Genomic DNA, 17,453 nt, shown 5'->3' on the forward strand with positions numbered 1-17,453 from the left:
GTGCGGGGCTCCTCTGAGCTTTTCTACGAGGTGGGAGAAGGGACTGATGCGGCCAGTCAGTCCCTTCTCCCTCCTGGGGAAAAGCCTGCAAGAGCGCACGGAGCTTGTGTGCGGCTCTTGGGGGCTTTTCCCGCCTGCCTCCCCCCTGCATTCGCTCCATAGGACGCACACAAAATTTTCTCTTGCTTTTTAGGAGAGAAAAAGTGCATCCTATAGAGTGAAAAATACGGTCTGTCTATTCACTGATCATTAGTTCATTCCCATTTTTCACTACGTTTTCCCATACTTTGCTGCTGTTTTTTTTAAAGTGGGCTTGTTGCACTAGGGCAGTGAATCTTTTTTATCCACTTCAGTTGCACAACACTAAATTTCTTGAACTCCTCCTGCAAAATAGTGACAACAAAGGCACCACTTGTGTGCACATGAGAACACAGAAGGAGCACCACTGGAACAGACCAAGGAGTTTGATAGTCCACCACCTCATCTTTAGGAGCAACAGCCTGTCAGTCAATGAATTTGTCCTTCACTTGTCCCTGTACCCATCTGTGGTGGTTAAGCAATTGGAGCTGATGGCTTTGCTTGCCTGAGCTGGAACTCTGGATTTCTGGGCCACAGAAAATATATCTTGAAAGGCTGGTGCCAAAAGACGTGGGTGGAGCTGTGGTCTAAACCACTGAGCCTCTTGGACTTGCCGATTGGAAAGTTGGCTGTTCGAATCCCTGCAACGGAGTGGGCTCCCATTGCTTTGTCCCAGCTTCTACCAACCTAGCAGTTCAAAAGCACGCCAGTGCAAGTAGATAAATAGGTAGCGCTGTGGCGAGAAGGTAAACGGCGTTTCTGTGCGCTCTGGTTTCTATCACGGTGTTCCATTGTGCCGGAAGCAGTTTAGTCATGCTGGCCACATGACCCAGAAAGCTGTCTGTGGAGAAACGCCAGCTCCCTCGGTCTGAAAATGAGATGAGCGCCACACCCCATAGTCGCCTTTGACTGGACTTTACCTTTACCAAAAGAAGTATTTGGAAGAGTATGCCCCCAGGGCCACACAGCATTAATAATGATATCATTCTTGTTTATTACTTCACTGTTATCTAGCTGCTAACGGATAAAATGAATGACTGGAGTACTTTACTGAAACTTTCACAAAGCTTGAAATGTTTTTCTAAGCGATTTTATTTCACTTTTACTAGACCTCTGGCCTAGATGACACAAGTTCACCTTAAGATCGGGACCAAAATATGAAGAATGCGGAACGTGGGACTCTCCAAAAGCAGTTGGACTCCAACTCCCATCATACCTGGCCTGGGATCTGGAAGGCCACAGGTCCCCCCAACCTGATACCTTGTAGATGTTGTTGGACTACAACTCCCATCAGTCCCAGTGAGCATTTACTGGGGCTGATGGGAGTTGTAGTGCCACCACCTGTAGAGGACATTGTGTTGGCAGAGGCTGTTATGAGGTAAGTCACACACAATAAGTTTATTCAGATAACACACTTTCCTCTCCTGTCCCAATTATCCAGAGCGAACCCTTTCTAAACCTCTTAGCTCTTCACTCCTGTTAAAAACACGGCAAGAAAACGAGACGAAGGGTAATTTGCACATTTCACTCACATCAACTGAAATAACACCCCCCCCCCAAAAAAAACCATGGCAAGACTTTAATGTGAAATTGCCCCATGGCCACACTCAGTATATCATGAGAGGCACTCAATGCTCTTGCTTTGACTTTAGAACTAACAGACCTGCAGGAAAGTTAGACTCTTGTTGCAACAGGGACGGCACAGATGCCATAAAGATTTGCATTGGAAATGGGCACTTACAAGTCTCTCTCCCGAAAGAACTTCCAGCAGTTTGATAAGCATCCGTCCATCGCGAAGGTCGGCGTACAAGTCCGTAATTCTACAGGACACACGTGCCAAGTGAGAGTTAACCCACTTCGTGAAAGTCTTCTTCTGGACTGCCTCTCGTTCATCTGGTGAAAAGACGTACAAAAGAATGGCAGAGTTTAAGCAGGGATGCAATCAAAGCACATCCTGATAAGACACTTCTTTGAGTGCATGACATGATCACATCAAGCCCAGCAGTCTCTCCCAAATCGCAGTGGTACTTCCTGGATCAGCTGGCCAGGAATTTTTAAAACTGCACATCTCAGAGGAGACCTGGGACTGTCTACATTTAGGCTGAGCTACTGACCCACCTTGTTTCCTAGAACCATTATAACCACCAATATTGTCATCCATGTTCGCCTACGATACCCAAAGGATCACCACAAGCACTGGTTACAGGAGCCTGTAGTTTACCGTATTTTCCGCTCTATAAGATGCACCAGACCATAAGACGCACCTAGTTTTTGGAGGAGGAAAACAAGAAAAAAAATATTCTGAATCCCAGAAGCCAGAACAGCAAGAGGGATCGCTGTTCTGGCTTCTGGGATAGCCGCGCGAAGCCTCTTCAAGGCAGTGGGATGAAGGCTCCCCCTGCCCTGAAAAGGCTTCGAGCGGCTAAGCCAGAAGCTAGAACGGTGAGAGGGAGCACTGCGCAGCGATCCCTCTCGCTGTTCTGGCTTCTGGGATAGCTGCGCAGCCTGCATTCGCTCCATAAGATGCACACACATTTCCCCTTACTTTTTAGGAGGGAAAAAGTGAGTCTTATAGAGCAAACAATACGGTAAGTCTCACTTGGCACAGGAAGATGCTTTCTATCATGCCAGACCATTGCCCTGTTTAGCTCAGTGCTGTTGACACTGAATGTCTGCGGCTATCCACAGAGCCCAAGCTGTTCCCCTTACTCTGTGTTGATTTAGCTCTTCTAATAAAAAAATGAAAGGGAGGGAAGATCGCCTAATGCAGTGTTTCTCAGACTTGGGTCTGCTGCTATTGCTGGACTACAAATCCCATCATCCCTAGCTAGGAGGACCAGTTGTCAGGGATGATGGGAGTTGTACTCCAGCAACAGCCTGGGAAACGAAGTTTATGAAACACTGAAATTTGTATGAATGGTTCTAAAGCCCCACAAGGTTTGAAGTTAATCTGGTTTTACAGAAACACATGGGCAAACAGGGGCCAGCTTTGGCGGAGTTCTTGGGAGCACTTTCACAATTGTTTGCACGGCCAGTTGTTGGGCAACACAGAGTTGTTTTGCCGTTGCACAAGAGCAGCACTCCAGACAGGTCACCATGCGACTGCCCAGTGACCTTGGGTTGTATTCAAAGGCGGTTCTGTCTTATTTAAAAAATAAAAACCGGCTCATGTAAAGCAGGGCACATGATTCCCTCTTACCCACTTCCCAAAAGACAGCTGCCCTGGACACAGAACTGACCTGCGCCTCCATGGACAGCTGCAAGTCCAAAATGACTCCCAGGCTGCGCACCTGGTCCTTCAGGGGCACAGTTACCCCTTTCAGGACCAGGGAATCCTCCACACCCACCTGCGCCCTGTCCCCCCAAAACAGTACTTCTGTCTTGTCAGGATTCAACCTCCTGACAAGAAGGGAAGCTCTCCATGGTGAAGCATTCGATCAAAGAAGCCCTGACCTTCCGTTTGAGGTGTGGCAGAGTTATTAGGCTTCTTGTCTGTTGCTAACCTCCGGCTTCAATACGCTACAGACCTTTGCTCTGTGACATCACTTTCTGTGGTGCGTGTGTGTGTTTTATATTAAGCCTCCATTCCTGTTGCTGTTGTAACTGTTGCCTTATGGCTACAAAGTACACCCAACTTTACTTCCGTTGCAACACTGGAATGCGAAACATCCAAGTGGAGGCTGGAGAGGTTGAAATGATTCGGGCAAACAGAACAGGGAGGTGATTCCCTTCGCTAGAAAGCACAAACCTCATTTTAGCAAAGCAAAATACTACCAGGCCAATACTTTAAAGCCCTATAAGGCCTAGGGCCCTCATACCTATGGGACCGCCTCTCCTGGGATGCCCCACAGAGGACCTTACAGTTTGCAAATAATAACATTTTGGAGGTCCTCAGGGAGATTAGACTGGCCTCAGCCAGGGCCAGGGCCTTTTTGGCCATGGCCCCGGCCTGGTGGAATGCTCTGCCACAAGAGACCAGGGCCCTGCGGGATTTGACATCTTTCCGCAGGGCCTGCAAGATGGAGCTGTTCCACCAGGCCTTTGGCCAAGGCGCAGTCTGACTCCCTCTCCCCTTTCATAAGAACTTGCATGAAAGTGGCCTCCTAATTTTTCTCACAGGCCCATATAAGTTCAGCACAAACAGCTGGGCCTGGTGAGCATTTAAAGTCCCCAACCCTAATCTGATTGGATTTTATTCTGATCCTGATCTGATGATGTATTTTAATTGATTGTCTGATTTTATGTTAATGTGTTATACATTTGATGTTATCTGCTCTGAGCCCGGTTTTAGGCAGGGTATAAATAAAAATGATGATGATGATGATGATTATTACCAATGAACGAGTGGCATTGAGCTGTCCTTGTATGAGTATGGCATAATCTCATTGTTTGCTATCATCTCTGAAGGTTAACAGGAATCCTTTTCACCCAATTATTTAGAACCACCAGCAAGAGTGTGTGTGTGTGTGTGTGTGTATAATACACAGTCGATTTTTTTTTACCCCCGTCTAGAGCTGTCTTGGATATGAAATTGTTTTAAAATATGCAATAGTTTAATATATGTTTTTACTGCTGAAGGTCATGTTGTTAAATTGCCTTTGAGGTGTCTCACAGGAAGTAATTCATAAATGGAATGGAATGGAAATTTTGAAAAAAAATCTCCTGAGTAATGGGCACAGTTATGCAGATGTTCTGTGTTCAATGGGCCAGCAAAGAGGCAAGCCCATGTAGGCTAGAACATCATCATCATCGTACCTCACCCATCTGGCTGGGTTTCCCCAGCCACTCTGGGCAGCTTACAGCATATATAAAAACATAGTAAAATATCAAGCATTAAAAAGAACTCCACTGGCAAATTTGGTTGCTATCCTCCACCATCTATGAGAAAATGAAGTAACGCAATAGAGACTCACAACAGGATAGATAATTCTTATTTATGCCTGCCAAAATATGGATAAATTGCCGTGGAAAGGTCGCCTGGAGTCCAGCCGAACAGTATTTTGCAGGATGAAGTTGAGGCAATACCAGAATTTCGAGTTTTCACATTTATAGTGGATTAAAGTGTTCTGTCACCCCTAGTGTAACAAATCCGCTTTTTAAGAAAAAAATTAAAAATGACTCTCTGTAGTTTGAATATCTGGAAGAATTAAGACATACTACCTAAGCAAAGCAGGATGAGTGCACAAACAAATCAAAACTAATGTTCAGCGAAGACCGGATATAATCTAGCTAAACTTTATGAAAGCAAATTTGGATGAATACTCCAGCTGGACAATTGTCTTTTCCTTCATTTTGTGGGGTTATGAACACAGCTATTTTACCGCCTGAGACTGCAAGGCTCCATAGCTCCAGTACACTGAATGTGCTTTGCAGGCAGAAAGGGTTTGGAATCCCTGGTTTTAAAAGGTGTCAGGTATCAGGTGATGGGAAACCTGAGACCCTGGAGAGCCACTGCCGGCCTGAGAAGACCTGACTAGGCTAGCTGGGCAGACAAGACTGACCTGAAAAAGCAGTTTCCAGTGCTTATCAGGAGCATTTGCAGCTCAGCAATATGACACCTGCTTCACGAGTGTGAGCTTTCGGATTCAATCTCCAGCATCCTCAGATACAGCTTGGAGCTGTCTGAAGACCTGGACCACAACTGTCAGTCAGTGCAGTGCCCGCGGACTGTCTTGTGAGCGTGGTGCATGCTCTAGTTATCTCCCGCTTGGACTACTGCAATGCGCTCTACGTGGGGCTACCTTTGAAGGCGACCCGAAAACTGCAATTACCGGTAATCCAGCATGCAGCAGCTAGACTAGTGACTGGGGGTGGCTGCCGGGACCACATAACACCGGTCCTGAGAGATCTGCATTGGCTCCCAGTATGTTTCCGAGCACAATTCAAAGTGTTGGTGCTGACCGTTAAAGCCCTAAATGGCCTCGGTCCTGTATACCTGAAGGAGCGTCTCCACCCCCATCGTTCAGACTGAGATCCAGCCTTCTGGCGGTTCCCTCATTGCGAGAAGTGAGGTTACAGGGAACCAGACAGAGGGCCTTCTCGGTAGTGGCGCCCACCCTGTGGAACACCCTCCCAGCAGATGTGAAGGAAACAAGCAGCTATCCTATCTTTAAAAGACATCTGAAGGCAGCCCTGTTCAGGGAAGTTTTTAATATTTAATGCTGTACTGTTTTTAACACTTGATTGGGAGCTGCCCAGAGTGGCTGGGGAAACTCAGACAGGTGGGCGGGGTATAAATAATATATTATTATTATTATTATTATTATATGGAGCTAGATGGACCAGTGGTCTGGCCCTGCGTGAGGAAGCTTCCTGTGTTTTCAAGACCTCTGAGACCCCTTTTTATGAATTAAAACTGGAGTTGCACTCCACGCACCCCAAATGCCCACTTTTCAAGGAGACACCTGCTCCGCCCGTTTGCTTGTTTTTTCCAATTTCTTTCCCCTCCCTCTTTCCTTTTGTGCTGCGTCCTTTAGATTACAAACCTGCAGGCAAAGAACGGTTTTCTTAAGATTAGGTATATTGCTTTCAAAATTGGTTTACACGTCAATTTACATTACGAATACCAGAGAAAATAAGATAGAGGAGGAAAATCCTTGTGATAATGTTTAATAAAGTGAGTAGGAAAGACGAGATCATCAGAGGTAAAACAGATACTGGGGTGGAGGGGAACCCGCAAGAAAAATTGTCGTTGGAAATAACACTTGCCCTTCTCTTAATCTACTGAGTTACAAAACTCTTACTGAACCAGAAAAGGACTAATACGAACCCTTGTTTCTTATTCCAAAATATTTTGAAGGGGGGGGGTCATTTTAGTTCAAACTCTCTTGTTTTTAACTGATCTTCCAGAAGCGGCTCCCAGAGCCGTCCTGTCTGAAGAGCAGCCGAAATACGCTTTCCGTAAATAAACGATTAAACAAGCAATTGTTATTGATCATTAATTAGCTGGGCATGACATCTAAGGCTCCGGGAGCCTTGAAGGGATTGCGCAGATGGATAAAAGCTTTGTATCTGCAGGATAGGGTGGGAGACCAGCGCTGAAGATTTCTAATTAAAGCCAGAGGATATGGGTGGAGTAGCCAAACGTCAGATAGCAGTTGTTTCCTGGGGTCTGTATACACACTGAGGGGAGAGAGACAATCTAAGCATCGTACAAAGCTCAGGCAGCAGGAAAAGGGAAGTAGCTCTCTAAAGTTTTGCATTGATAACACAGAGAGTCGGACTTATCTCTAGAGCCACATCCACCAGGCGGAAACCCCAGAGGACACAAATAAGCTGTCCAAATAAAGGGCTGGTAACTTGGGAGTTTGGGTCAAGATTTGGCATGTCTCCCTACAGGTGCAATGCACCTTTACACGGGGCTGCCCTTGAAGAAGCGAGAGCTGGACCATAAAGAAGGCTGATCACCGAAGAATGGATGCTTTTGAATTATGGTGCTGGAGGAGACTCTTGGGAGTCCCATGGACTGCAAGAACATCAAACTGATCCATTCTGAAGGAAATCAGCCCTGAGTGTTCACTGGAAGGACAGATCCTGAAGCTGAGGCTCCAATACTTTGGCCACCTCATGAGAAGAGAAGACTCCCTGGAAAAGACCCTGATGCTGGGAAAGATGGAGGGCACAAGGAGAAGGGGATGACAGAGGACGAGATGGTTGGACAGTGTTCTTCAAGCTATCAGCATGAGTTTGAGCAAACTGCGGGAGGCAGTGGAAGACAGGAGTGCCTGGTGTGCTCTGGTCCATGGGGTCATGAAGAGTCGGACACGACTAAAGAACAACAACAACAACAAGCACTTGAAGGCCGTTTGGAAATTTGCATCCAGAAACTGTGACTTAGGCTAGCAGTGCATTTGTGTAAAGGAATATTGGCAAAAATTATAAAGGTTATTTCTGATGTATTTCAGGTTAAGATAGAAGTCGATAGAGAAATGCTTATCTCAGGAATAGTAAAATAGAAAGAAAAGAGCAAGATTGGTATAAAATTATGATCTTAGCTGGTATGCTTGTTATTGCATCAAGATGGAGAGAAAAGGATAAATGGACAATGGAAAAACGGAATGACTATGTTTTTGAATATATACAATCTGATATATTTGAACAGGTAATGACAGAAAATACATGGGAAAATAAATCTCAAAAGATTTTGAATAAAGTTATAGGAAATGGATAGCACGGGGGGGGGGAGCCAACCCAAACATCCAAATTAGAATGAATACTCTGTAAACATGGTTAAAGATTTGAAGAGAGAACAATTTGGGGAGGGGGGGGCTAAAGGGGAGGGAGGAAGGGAAAAAATTGGCTGGAAGTTATTGGAATCTTAATAAGAACATGATACAACATAACAAACACTAATATATTTTCTTTTTTCTATGGATAATTTTGTTCTATGTTACTTTTTTCTAATTTCAATAAAGCGTTTTAAAAACACACACACAAAAAAAAACTTAGGCTAACAGCGATTGGGAGCAGAGATTGCATTGAAACAATTCCAGTAGGTTTCTCAGCTCAATTCAGAAGGCTGGCCATAATGCTTGAAGCCCTGCAAGGCTGAGGAACCAGATATTACTGGACTGCCGTCCGGCCATTACAGACAATACCGAGCCAGATGAGTCAGAGGTCCGACTCAGTAAAAGCCAAATTCCTATACCCATAGGTAACAACACACAACTCGGCGGTTCACTCTCATTCATTTCAATGGGTTCAGGGGCCGGCCCTGACATTGGGCAGAATGAGGCAGGCACCTCAGGCAGCAGATGCTATGGGGCGAAAAGCAGCGAGAGCCACGGAGACTGCCCTGTAGCCAAGTAAGCTAACCTGCTGCCCTCAGGTGTGTGGGGGGGGGGGCTCTGCCCCATTGCCGGAGGGCAGAGTCCCCCATACATGGAATGGGGGAGATATCTCAGTCAGAAAATGTCTTTTGGTCGGCCCTCATTTATACCAAATGAACAGCAGAGTGTGAAGGGCACAGATGGGGGAGCACAGAGCTATCTGTTTATTTAAATACCGTATTTTTCCATCTATAAGATGTATAAGACACCCCCTATTTTGGGGGACTCAGATTTAAGAAAATGGGGGGAAGATGGCCCAGAGTATAAGACGCCCCCTAATTTCTGACATTATTTTTAAGGGAAAAAACCTAGTCTTTTACATGGAAAAATATGGTACTTCTAACCTGCGCTATCGTAGGAAGTATATGCAGCATAAAAACATTCATGTTCCAAAGACCTGTCAAAGCAGTACGGTTTTGAAATGGTGTCTAAAAGAAAAGCGGGGGGGACTCCCACTGGACTTCTATTGGCAAGGAGTTCCACAGGCAGGGCCAGCCATGCTAAAGCCTGATGAAGGCCGAGTGAATCTCAGGGGCACAGGGGAAGACCACGCAAAGGAGCCCATCAGAAGACCTCAGGAGCATAAGGGATTAGGTATTTTGGTCCCGAGCCGTTTGAGGCATAAGAACCTTGAAATCTGGCAGCAAATTGGAACCGGCGCTGCTCTCTCAGCAAAAGTAACATGGCAGTCTGGCTATTGCGTTCTGCAGCAGATACAGAGGCAGCCCCACGTGAAGGACACCTCAAGCCTTGAGGTGACGTTCAGCTGGGCAATCCCAAAACCTCTCCCCAAGCGCCTCCTGCCAAATACACTTTTGGAATCTGAGGCCTCCTTGCCAAACAAAGGCACATCTCTTGTTGCGATGCCAGCCATGTATTCGCTGGGTTTGAAATAAAGGCATTGGAGATAAAATTGCCAACCACATTCTAAACGCTTCATGGTAGAATTTAGTCATGCTTTATTTGTTTGGGGTAGCTCGTTCAATCTGCTTTAAAGCGTTTGAACCGCAGTGATGCAGAAGGCAGAACTGTCGTCCTACGTGTTTACTCAGGTGAGCAGACTTCCCAAACCTATAATCATCATTCATCATTTATGTGGCATTATTGTGCTTTGCAGTCGCTTGGCACTCCTTCTCACAACCATTCAGGGTTGGAGGACATGTTCTAATGCTGAAAGCAAGGAGTGAAACCGAGACCATTTTCCTCAAAGCTAACCTGTTGATTTTATCCAAGCAGGGAAACTGTGGATACCAGTTTTGGATCTTTAACTATGGTTTGAAGTCCTGGTTTGCTCTGAGAAACTGAAAACCATAGTTTCCCGATTTGGACTGAAACAGTAAACTAAGGAAGATTTTGACATTGCTTTCAGAATCACCATGAAGGGAGGAGAGAAATAAGTGCAAAGACAAAAGTCTCATTCAAAACTTAAAAGTGGGATAGGATTCTTAAAACCAGGACTACTCTGCCTACTATTCCCTGGTGGATCACGCTGGGAATGTTGAAAGAACAGATTTCTGAAATCCTTCTGTTTGCTCAGGGCATGCTAACACCGATGAAATCTCCACTCAGGCTATCAGAGTGAATGGGATTATTCTGGTGTAACATGTCCACTGACTCACCCCTCCAGCATGATAAAAAGGTCAATAGTGCAAAAAAAGAAAATAAAAGAGGAAGGCAGGGCAAGAGTCACATTGCTGTCAGGAGATTCAGGATGCAGGGACTCAGAACTGTTTTCTCAAGAAATGGAAATATGCCTTTAGATCCCGCCCCACCCGCCAGAGCTCCATAAATTCCTGCAATTCCTGGAGCTTTTCCCTTTCAAGAAGAATGCCCTTGAAAACATTGCTGCCCTGCGAGAGCAGCTTGGTTCTGTTGCTCCTCTTGGGTGAAACAATCGCCCAAAAGAGAACCTTTGGAACCAAAGCAGGCAAAGTACTAGCTGTGGAATTTATTTTTTATTTTTTGCTGGCAACAGGCTCTACCAATTAAAAAAGAAAAACCAGAATTGACCCAAAGCTGAACTTTAGATTTCATGCGGCTTCTCACACTTCACGTGTCGGTAAAGGGCTTGCCCATGCCAGGATGTCTGTGTTATCGACACAACCGCTTTCTGCGAACGGCCACATAATATTCCGTTATCCACTTCTGTACTTCTCTGTATTCTATTGGCTTTAGACTTCACGGCTTGTACAGTCCCTGCCCCTGCCCCCAATGCAATGCAATATAACATTTCATGCATCTGATGAACTGCACAGTGGTACCTTGGTTTGCATACGTCTTGGTTGGCATATGTTTTGGATTACAAAAATGTCAAACCCGGAAGTGCCTGTCCTGGTTTGCAACCTTTTTTGTAGGATTACAACTCTTTTTTGGGGGGATTACAGACAAAAAATTTTGGGAGACCCCATTGGCGAAAGCACGCCTTGGGTCACAACCTGCTTTGGTTTACAAACGGACCTCTGGAACGGATTATGGTTATAAACGTACAAGCACCATTCAAAGTGTTGGTGCTGACCTTGAAAGCCCTAAACGGCCTCAGCCCAGTATACCTGAAGGAGCATCTCCACCCTCATCATTCTGCCCAGACACTGAGGTCCAGCGCCAAGGGCCTTCTGGCGGTTCCCTCAATGTGAGAAGCCAAGTTACAGGGAACCAGGCAGAGGGCCTTCTCGGTAGTGGCGGCTGCCCTGTGGAACGCCCTTCCATCAGACGTCAAAGAGAAAAATAACTACCTGACATTTAGAAGACATCTGAAGGCAGCCCTGTTCAGAGAAGTTTTTAATGTGTGATATTTTAATGTATTTTTAATCATTGTTGGAAGCTGCCCAGAGTGGCATAATTTATAATAATAAATTATTATTATTATTATTATTATTATTATTATTATTATTATTATTATTATTAACCAAAGTACTACTGTATTCCACAAAAGGCATAAACTTATACCTTAATAAATCCGTTAGTCCTTAAGGTGTCACAACACTCTTCTTTGTTTCTATTTCATGTGTACTTAGAATCATAGAATCGTAGATTTGGAAGGGACCATGAAGGTCATCCTTTCCAAGCCCCTGCAATGCAGGAATCTTTGGCCCAACACGGGGCTAAAACTCATTACCATAAGATTAGGAATCTCAGGCTCTATGGTACTGTGCATAGTCCAGCCTTAGGGATTTAGGAAGCTGCCTTAAACAGAGACAAACCAGAGGTCTATCTAGATTCTAGCACAATACTGTCTATTATAATAAACACAAATATGCCCTTATTCCCTTATGGGAAACACAAGAGCCCTTGTAGAGTTCTCTGTAGGTTCTCCATCAGTCAGAGAAAATGACAGAGGTCAACCAGAGAATATTGAGAAGCAAAGCAGCTAGTAAGCCTGATCTTTATTAAAGCTGTTGCAACAGGGTGCTCCCCTCACACGCAGGAAAGGAGGAGGACCCAAAACCCAGGTGTGCCTGCCCTTATATAGACATTTTAAATTCCCTGCCCTGGAGCTCAAGACCACCCCCCATACATCATACATACATCACAGAAGGGGTGTAACCCAAGACCACCCCCCACAAACATCATACCTACATCACAGAAAAGGTGGTCTACAACAGAAATTTGAATGTTGCTGATTTTCCTGTCTGCCAGGTTATCTGATAATGCCTTATCTGATTGCCTTTCCTGGTAGTCTGCCCATTCCTTTGAGATGGTGATCACCCAATTCCTGTAACAAGGAAGGTTTTTTTTTCACCTCCTCCCTCCTTGCAGAGAAACATTTGGTCAGCTTGGGAGTCAAAATGGTTTCAGGACTGTCTTCCAGTGCTGCTTCAGACATGTGGTTTGTATATTTATGTCCATGTTTGCTTGGTACATTTATGAACATTTATTATATATCTAAGACCTTAAAATTCTTGTAACACTATACTATACACTGATTGGCAGCAACACGTTCAGGAAGAGGTCTTTTCCATCCCTACATGGTGATGCCAGCAACTGAACCCAGAACCTTCTGCCATGGATTATTTAGTTGAGATTCCTGAGTCGCAGGGGGCTGGACTAGATGACTCCCCCCCCCCCCAGGTTCCCTTCCAACAACTCTTGATTCTCTTATTCTACAAAAATGATTCTGTTATTCTTGTACGCCCATGAACAGTCTCAATACTATTTTTCTACATGCGAGGAGGTTAGGGCTCCCTGCCCCCGTCGTGGTGGAACAACCAAACATAATGATGATGATGATGATTTATTATTTATATCCCACCCATCTGGCTGGGCTTCCCCAGCCGCTCTGGGAAGATTCCAACAAAATATTAAAATACAGTAATGCATCAAACATTAAAAGCTCCCTGAACAGGGCTGCCTTCAGAGGTCTTCTAAAAGTCTGGTAGTTGTTGTTCTCTTTGACATCTGGTGGGAGGGCGTTCCACAGGGCGGGTGCCACTACCGAGAAGGCCCTCTGCCTGGTTCCCTGTAACTTGGCTTCTCGCAGCGAGGGAACCGCCAGAAGGCCCTCAGCGCTGGACCTCGGTGTCCGGGCAGAACGATGGGGGTGGAGATGCTCCTTCAGACAAACCTCCCCATTTAACGTCTGCAATGGCACAGTCGAAAGATTTACCATGTGATTTTTGCTGATCTCTGCACTGGCCCCCTTAGCAGCCAATCACAGAGGCAGAAAACAAAGCACAGTTCGAAGCTCAAAAGTGTATTTGACAACCTACTGACCAACTGACCAAATAATCTGGGATGTTATAATAAGAGGAACACATTATCCTTCCTGGAGCTACTGCTCATTCCACATAATTAATGCCACCCATACTGAATAGCTAGAGGTGCTTTTTAGGGGTGGCGCAGAAGAAGCTTGCCTGATTTCTTTATTTAAAAAGCACAAGCGGTGAGCCACATCAGAGGAAACACAGGGAATGTTTTGCCCAAGAGCTATAGTTTGGGGTGCACAACATCACAGGGTAGAGTTTCAAAGGAAAGTGGGGGATACTTAGGAATACCCACATGTCAGCCAGGATTCAGCTGGAAGGTGGGCTTTTTAAATGGCTTTAAATCGCATACTGATTTTAAACGGCAATTTCTATAATCTTTGCTTTCAAGCAGGCTAACCAGCCCCCAAGCTCTGCGCGTAGAGCAAATGAATTCAGATAAATACTGCAAAAGGAGCGAAGGATGTGGCTGGCTGGCAAACATTTTGAGACTTTTTAGGCCATTTATAATTGCTGTCTTAAGGTTGGAGACCCGCCCCCCCCTCCTGAAGTTGACAGGGATCCTGGCTGCCCAGGATGTACTGGCTTGGGGATCAACCAGATCCTCTATGATATGCAACTGGATAGCTCAGTCAGGAGAGCACTATGCTCTTCATCTCAGGGCTGTGGGTTCAAGTTTCCTGCATTGCAGGGGCTTGGAATATATGACCCTTACGGTCCCTTCCAATTCTACAGTTCTATGATTCTATGAGAAACCAGTTCTTCTTCTTCTTTGGAGATCAAGTAAGATAAACACGGTTTATCCGCAAACACGGTTTTAACTGTGGGTCCGTGACTGTGGAGGCCAATTCTGGATCCACACGTCCTTCCACAGTGGGGACATTGGTGTCCAGGCGGGAGTTGACCACGGTGTGAATTTGCAAGCGTGCCTTCCTCTTAGCATGTTTCTCCCTTTCGTCCTGAGTTTGAGTGTCTTCAAAGCCTTTGACACCTTTGGTAGAGGCTGTTCTCCAATTGGAGCGCTCACAGGCCAGTGTTTCCCAGTTGTCGGTGTTTATACTACATTTTTAAAAGACTCTTCCTTTGAAAGAGTCTTTAAAACCTCTTTTGTTGACCACCAGCATTACGCTTTCCATTTTTATGTTTGGAGGAGAGTAGTTGCTTTGGAAGACGATAATCAGGCATCTGCGCAACATGACCAGTCCAACGAAGTGGATGTTGAAGAATCATTCCTTCGACAATGCCTGGGACTTTTCAGTTGAGAGAAAAGGGCGAGTCTGGAACAGGGTACAGGTGTCTTAAAAATCTGCATGTGTTGGAGAAAGTCGACAGAGAATAGCTCTTCTTCCTCTCATAATACTAGAACTTAGAATCCTTCTGATGAAGCTACAGGGCTCTTATTATGTTCTTATGTTCCTACGGGGTTTGCCAAGGCCAGTTTAGCAATTCAGCATCAGAGCTGGGATTAACACACAGACCTCCCAAGCCTGCCTTTTAATAACAAACAGAACTGACCAAACCAGGCCTTCCAAAATAACGAAAAAAGGGGGGATACTTTAGAATTTAATCAGCGGCCAAAACAATCCTGCCCCTTCTACTTTGATACCACTTAAGCCTCAGGGAGATGATAAACAGTTATATAAAAGAATCTGCAAGCATCCAGGGTGAAATAGCAGTAGAAGCTGCATGAGTATGGCTAAAAAACAAACAAAAAAAGGGATTTCAGGGTTGCTGGTTGTGTGATGCCCTGATACAGCGGGAGGGCATGAGAAAATCAGCCATCTGGAAAAGCCTCACATACCAATATACGCAACATAAGAAGTCATCTGAGGTTATCAATTCTAAAGCGACAGCTTTTTTTCTCCTTCAAAAAGAATTGCAGCTATTTCTATTTTTTTAAAAAAAGATGAATAAATCACATTTCTAAGCAGTTTTATGGTCAAACGTGCTGTGTGCACTGAGAGCGCCTTCCTAAATCTGCTCAACAAGACACTTAACCATGTTACGGCACCTCGGGTGAGGTACAAATTAAGCACCACGTGTGAAAAGTTAATTACACATTGCGCAAGTGTCCCCCCACCCCCCCGCCTGCAGAACCGACTGCCGAGCCATCTAGCTTAAGGATGCTCACCAGAGCTCATTCCTGAGACAGGACTAGAAACCTATCATTTACCCTGTCTGGCTGCTTGCAGAATTCAAAGGGTGTGTGTCCTATCCAAAAGAACAGGTACCATTTTCCCACAGACATCCACCCTCCATAGCCGTCCCTGTGTATGATTGGGGTTTGAGGCAAACCATCATTTGGCATTTCATCCCAACCAGGAAACTATGGTTTGCATTGGGTCTGCAAATCTGAATTAGAAACCAGGATGTAGGGAAGAACGCAAGGCCACATGAGTCGATTCCTCATCCATGTAACTTCATTCCACAGCTTGGCAATTTTTCTGAATAATCACATAGGGAGTTGCCTTCTGGCTAAGCTTGAAACTACCACAGGACCCAACTTTTTGTCTCAGAATTCTGATTTGGCTTCCTTTTCCGGAGTATTCTAACTGCAAGACACACCCTGGGTACTCTTCCCTTTTATCTTCTGAACCTTAATGTGGCAATGGGCTCAAGGTTTTCAAACTCTCAACTGCAGTAGTTTAAAAAGCGATGTGCTCCTGTTTTCAGCACAACAGATTTAACAGAAACTATTGTTGCAGAGGGACGTGGGTGGTGCTGTGGCTTAAACCACAGAGCCCAGGACTTGCTGATCAGAAGGTCGGCGGTTCGAATCCCCGTGACGGGTGAGCTCCCGTTGCTCGGTCCCAGCTCCTGCCAACCTAGCAGTTCGAAGGCACGTCAAAGTGCAAGTAGATAAATAGGTACTGCTTCGGCGGAAAGGTAAACGGCGTTTCCGTGCGCTGCTCTGGTTCGCCAGAAGCGGCTTAGTCATGCTGGCCACATGACCCAGAAGCTGTCTGCGGAAAAACGCCGGCTCCCTCGGCCCATAGAGCAAGGTGAGTGCTGCAACCCCAGAGTCGGTCACGACTGGACCTAATGGTCAGGGGTCCCTTTACTTTTACTTATTGTTGCAGAAATGAAAGTATTCAGCAAAGTTATCAGTGTCCTAAGCATGTCTACCTGGAAATAAGTCTGACTGGATTCAAGAATGTTTACTCCAAATAAGTTTGCATAAAGATCATAAACTAATAGCACGATCTGATGTATATTTACTTAAAGATTGTCTGCCCCATTATGTTCAGTGGGGATTACCCTGAAGAGGACTGCTGCTTTATAGATAGCTTTTCGATAGCTGTCTTGAATTGTTGGTAAAAATGCCGCTTCAGTCTCATTCCAATATTTTTTTAGCGGAAATGGCTGTGTCTACGTGAGGAACTCTGTTAGTTGGGCCACCAGGGTTGACCTGGGTCACTTGCATTGTTCTCTCACTGAAACTCTGGGGGCATTGTCTTGGGAGAATAAAGTCTTCCTTGGATTCCTTTTTTTAGAAACGGAAAAACATGTCTCCTCCCTTCCCCACGTCACCATTGCCCTGCCCTGCCTCCCTCATAATAATAATAATAATTTATTATTTATAACCCACCCATCTGGCTGGGCTTCCCTAGCCACTCTGGGGGGCTTCCATCAAATTATTAAAATATAGTAATGCACCAAACATTAAAAGCTTCCCTAAACAGGGACGCGGGTGGTGTTGTGGGTTAAACCACAGAGCCTAGGACTTGCCGATCAGAAGGTCAGCGGTTCGAATCCCCGCAACGTGGTGAGCTCCCGTTGCTCGGTCCCTGCTCCTGCCAACCTAGCAGTTCGAAAGCATGTCAAAGTGCAAGTAGATAAATAGGTA

At 45.4% G+C, this 17,453-nt stretch overlaps 1 protein-coding gene across 3 annotated transcripts in view; it reads right to left on the reverse strand.

The window, feature by feature from the left end:
- The window catches only part of SPTBN1 (spectrin beta, non-erythrocytic 1), a 218,559-nt gene that overhangs the window by 91,485 nt on the left and 109,621 nt on the right, over positions 1-17,453 (reverse strand). For all 3 annotated transcript variants that reach the window (XM_081903579.1, XM_081903577.1, XM_081903578.1), the window contains one exon: positions 1,820-1,971. In XM_081903579.1, the coding sequence (XP_081759705.1) occupies positions 1,820-1,971 (152 nt within the window). The remainder of the gene's footprint in view (positions 1-1,819; positions 1,972-17,453) is intronic.

This window comes from Podarcis melisellensis (genome assembly GCF_964234715.1).
Source record: "Podarcis melisellensis genome assembly, chromosome: 3".
Lineage (NCBI taxonomy): Eukaryota > Metazoa > Chordata > Lepidosauria > Squamata > Lacertidae > Podarcis > Podarcis melisellensis.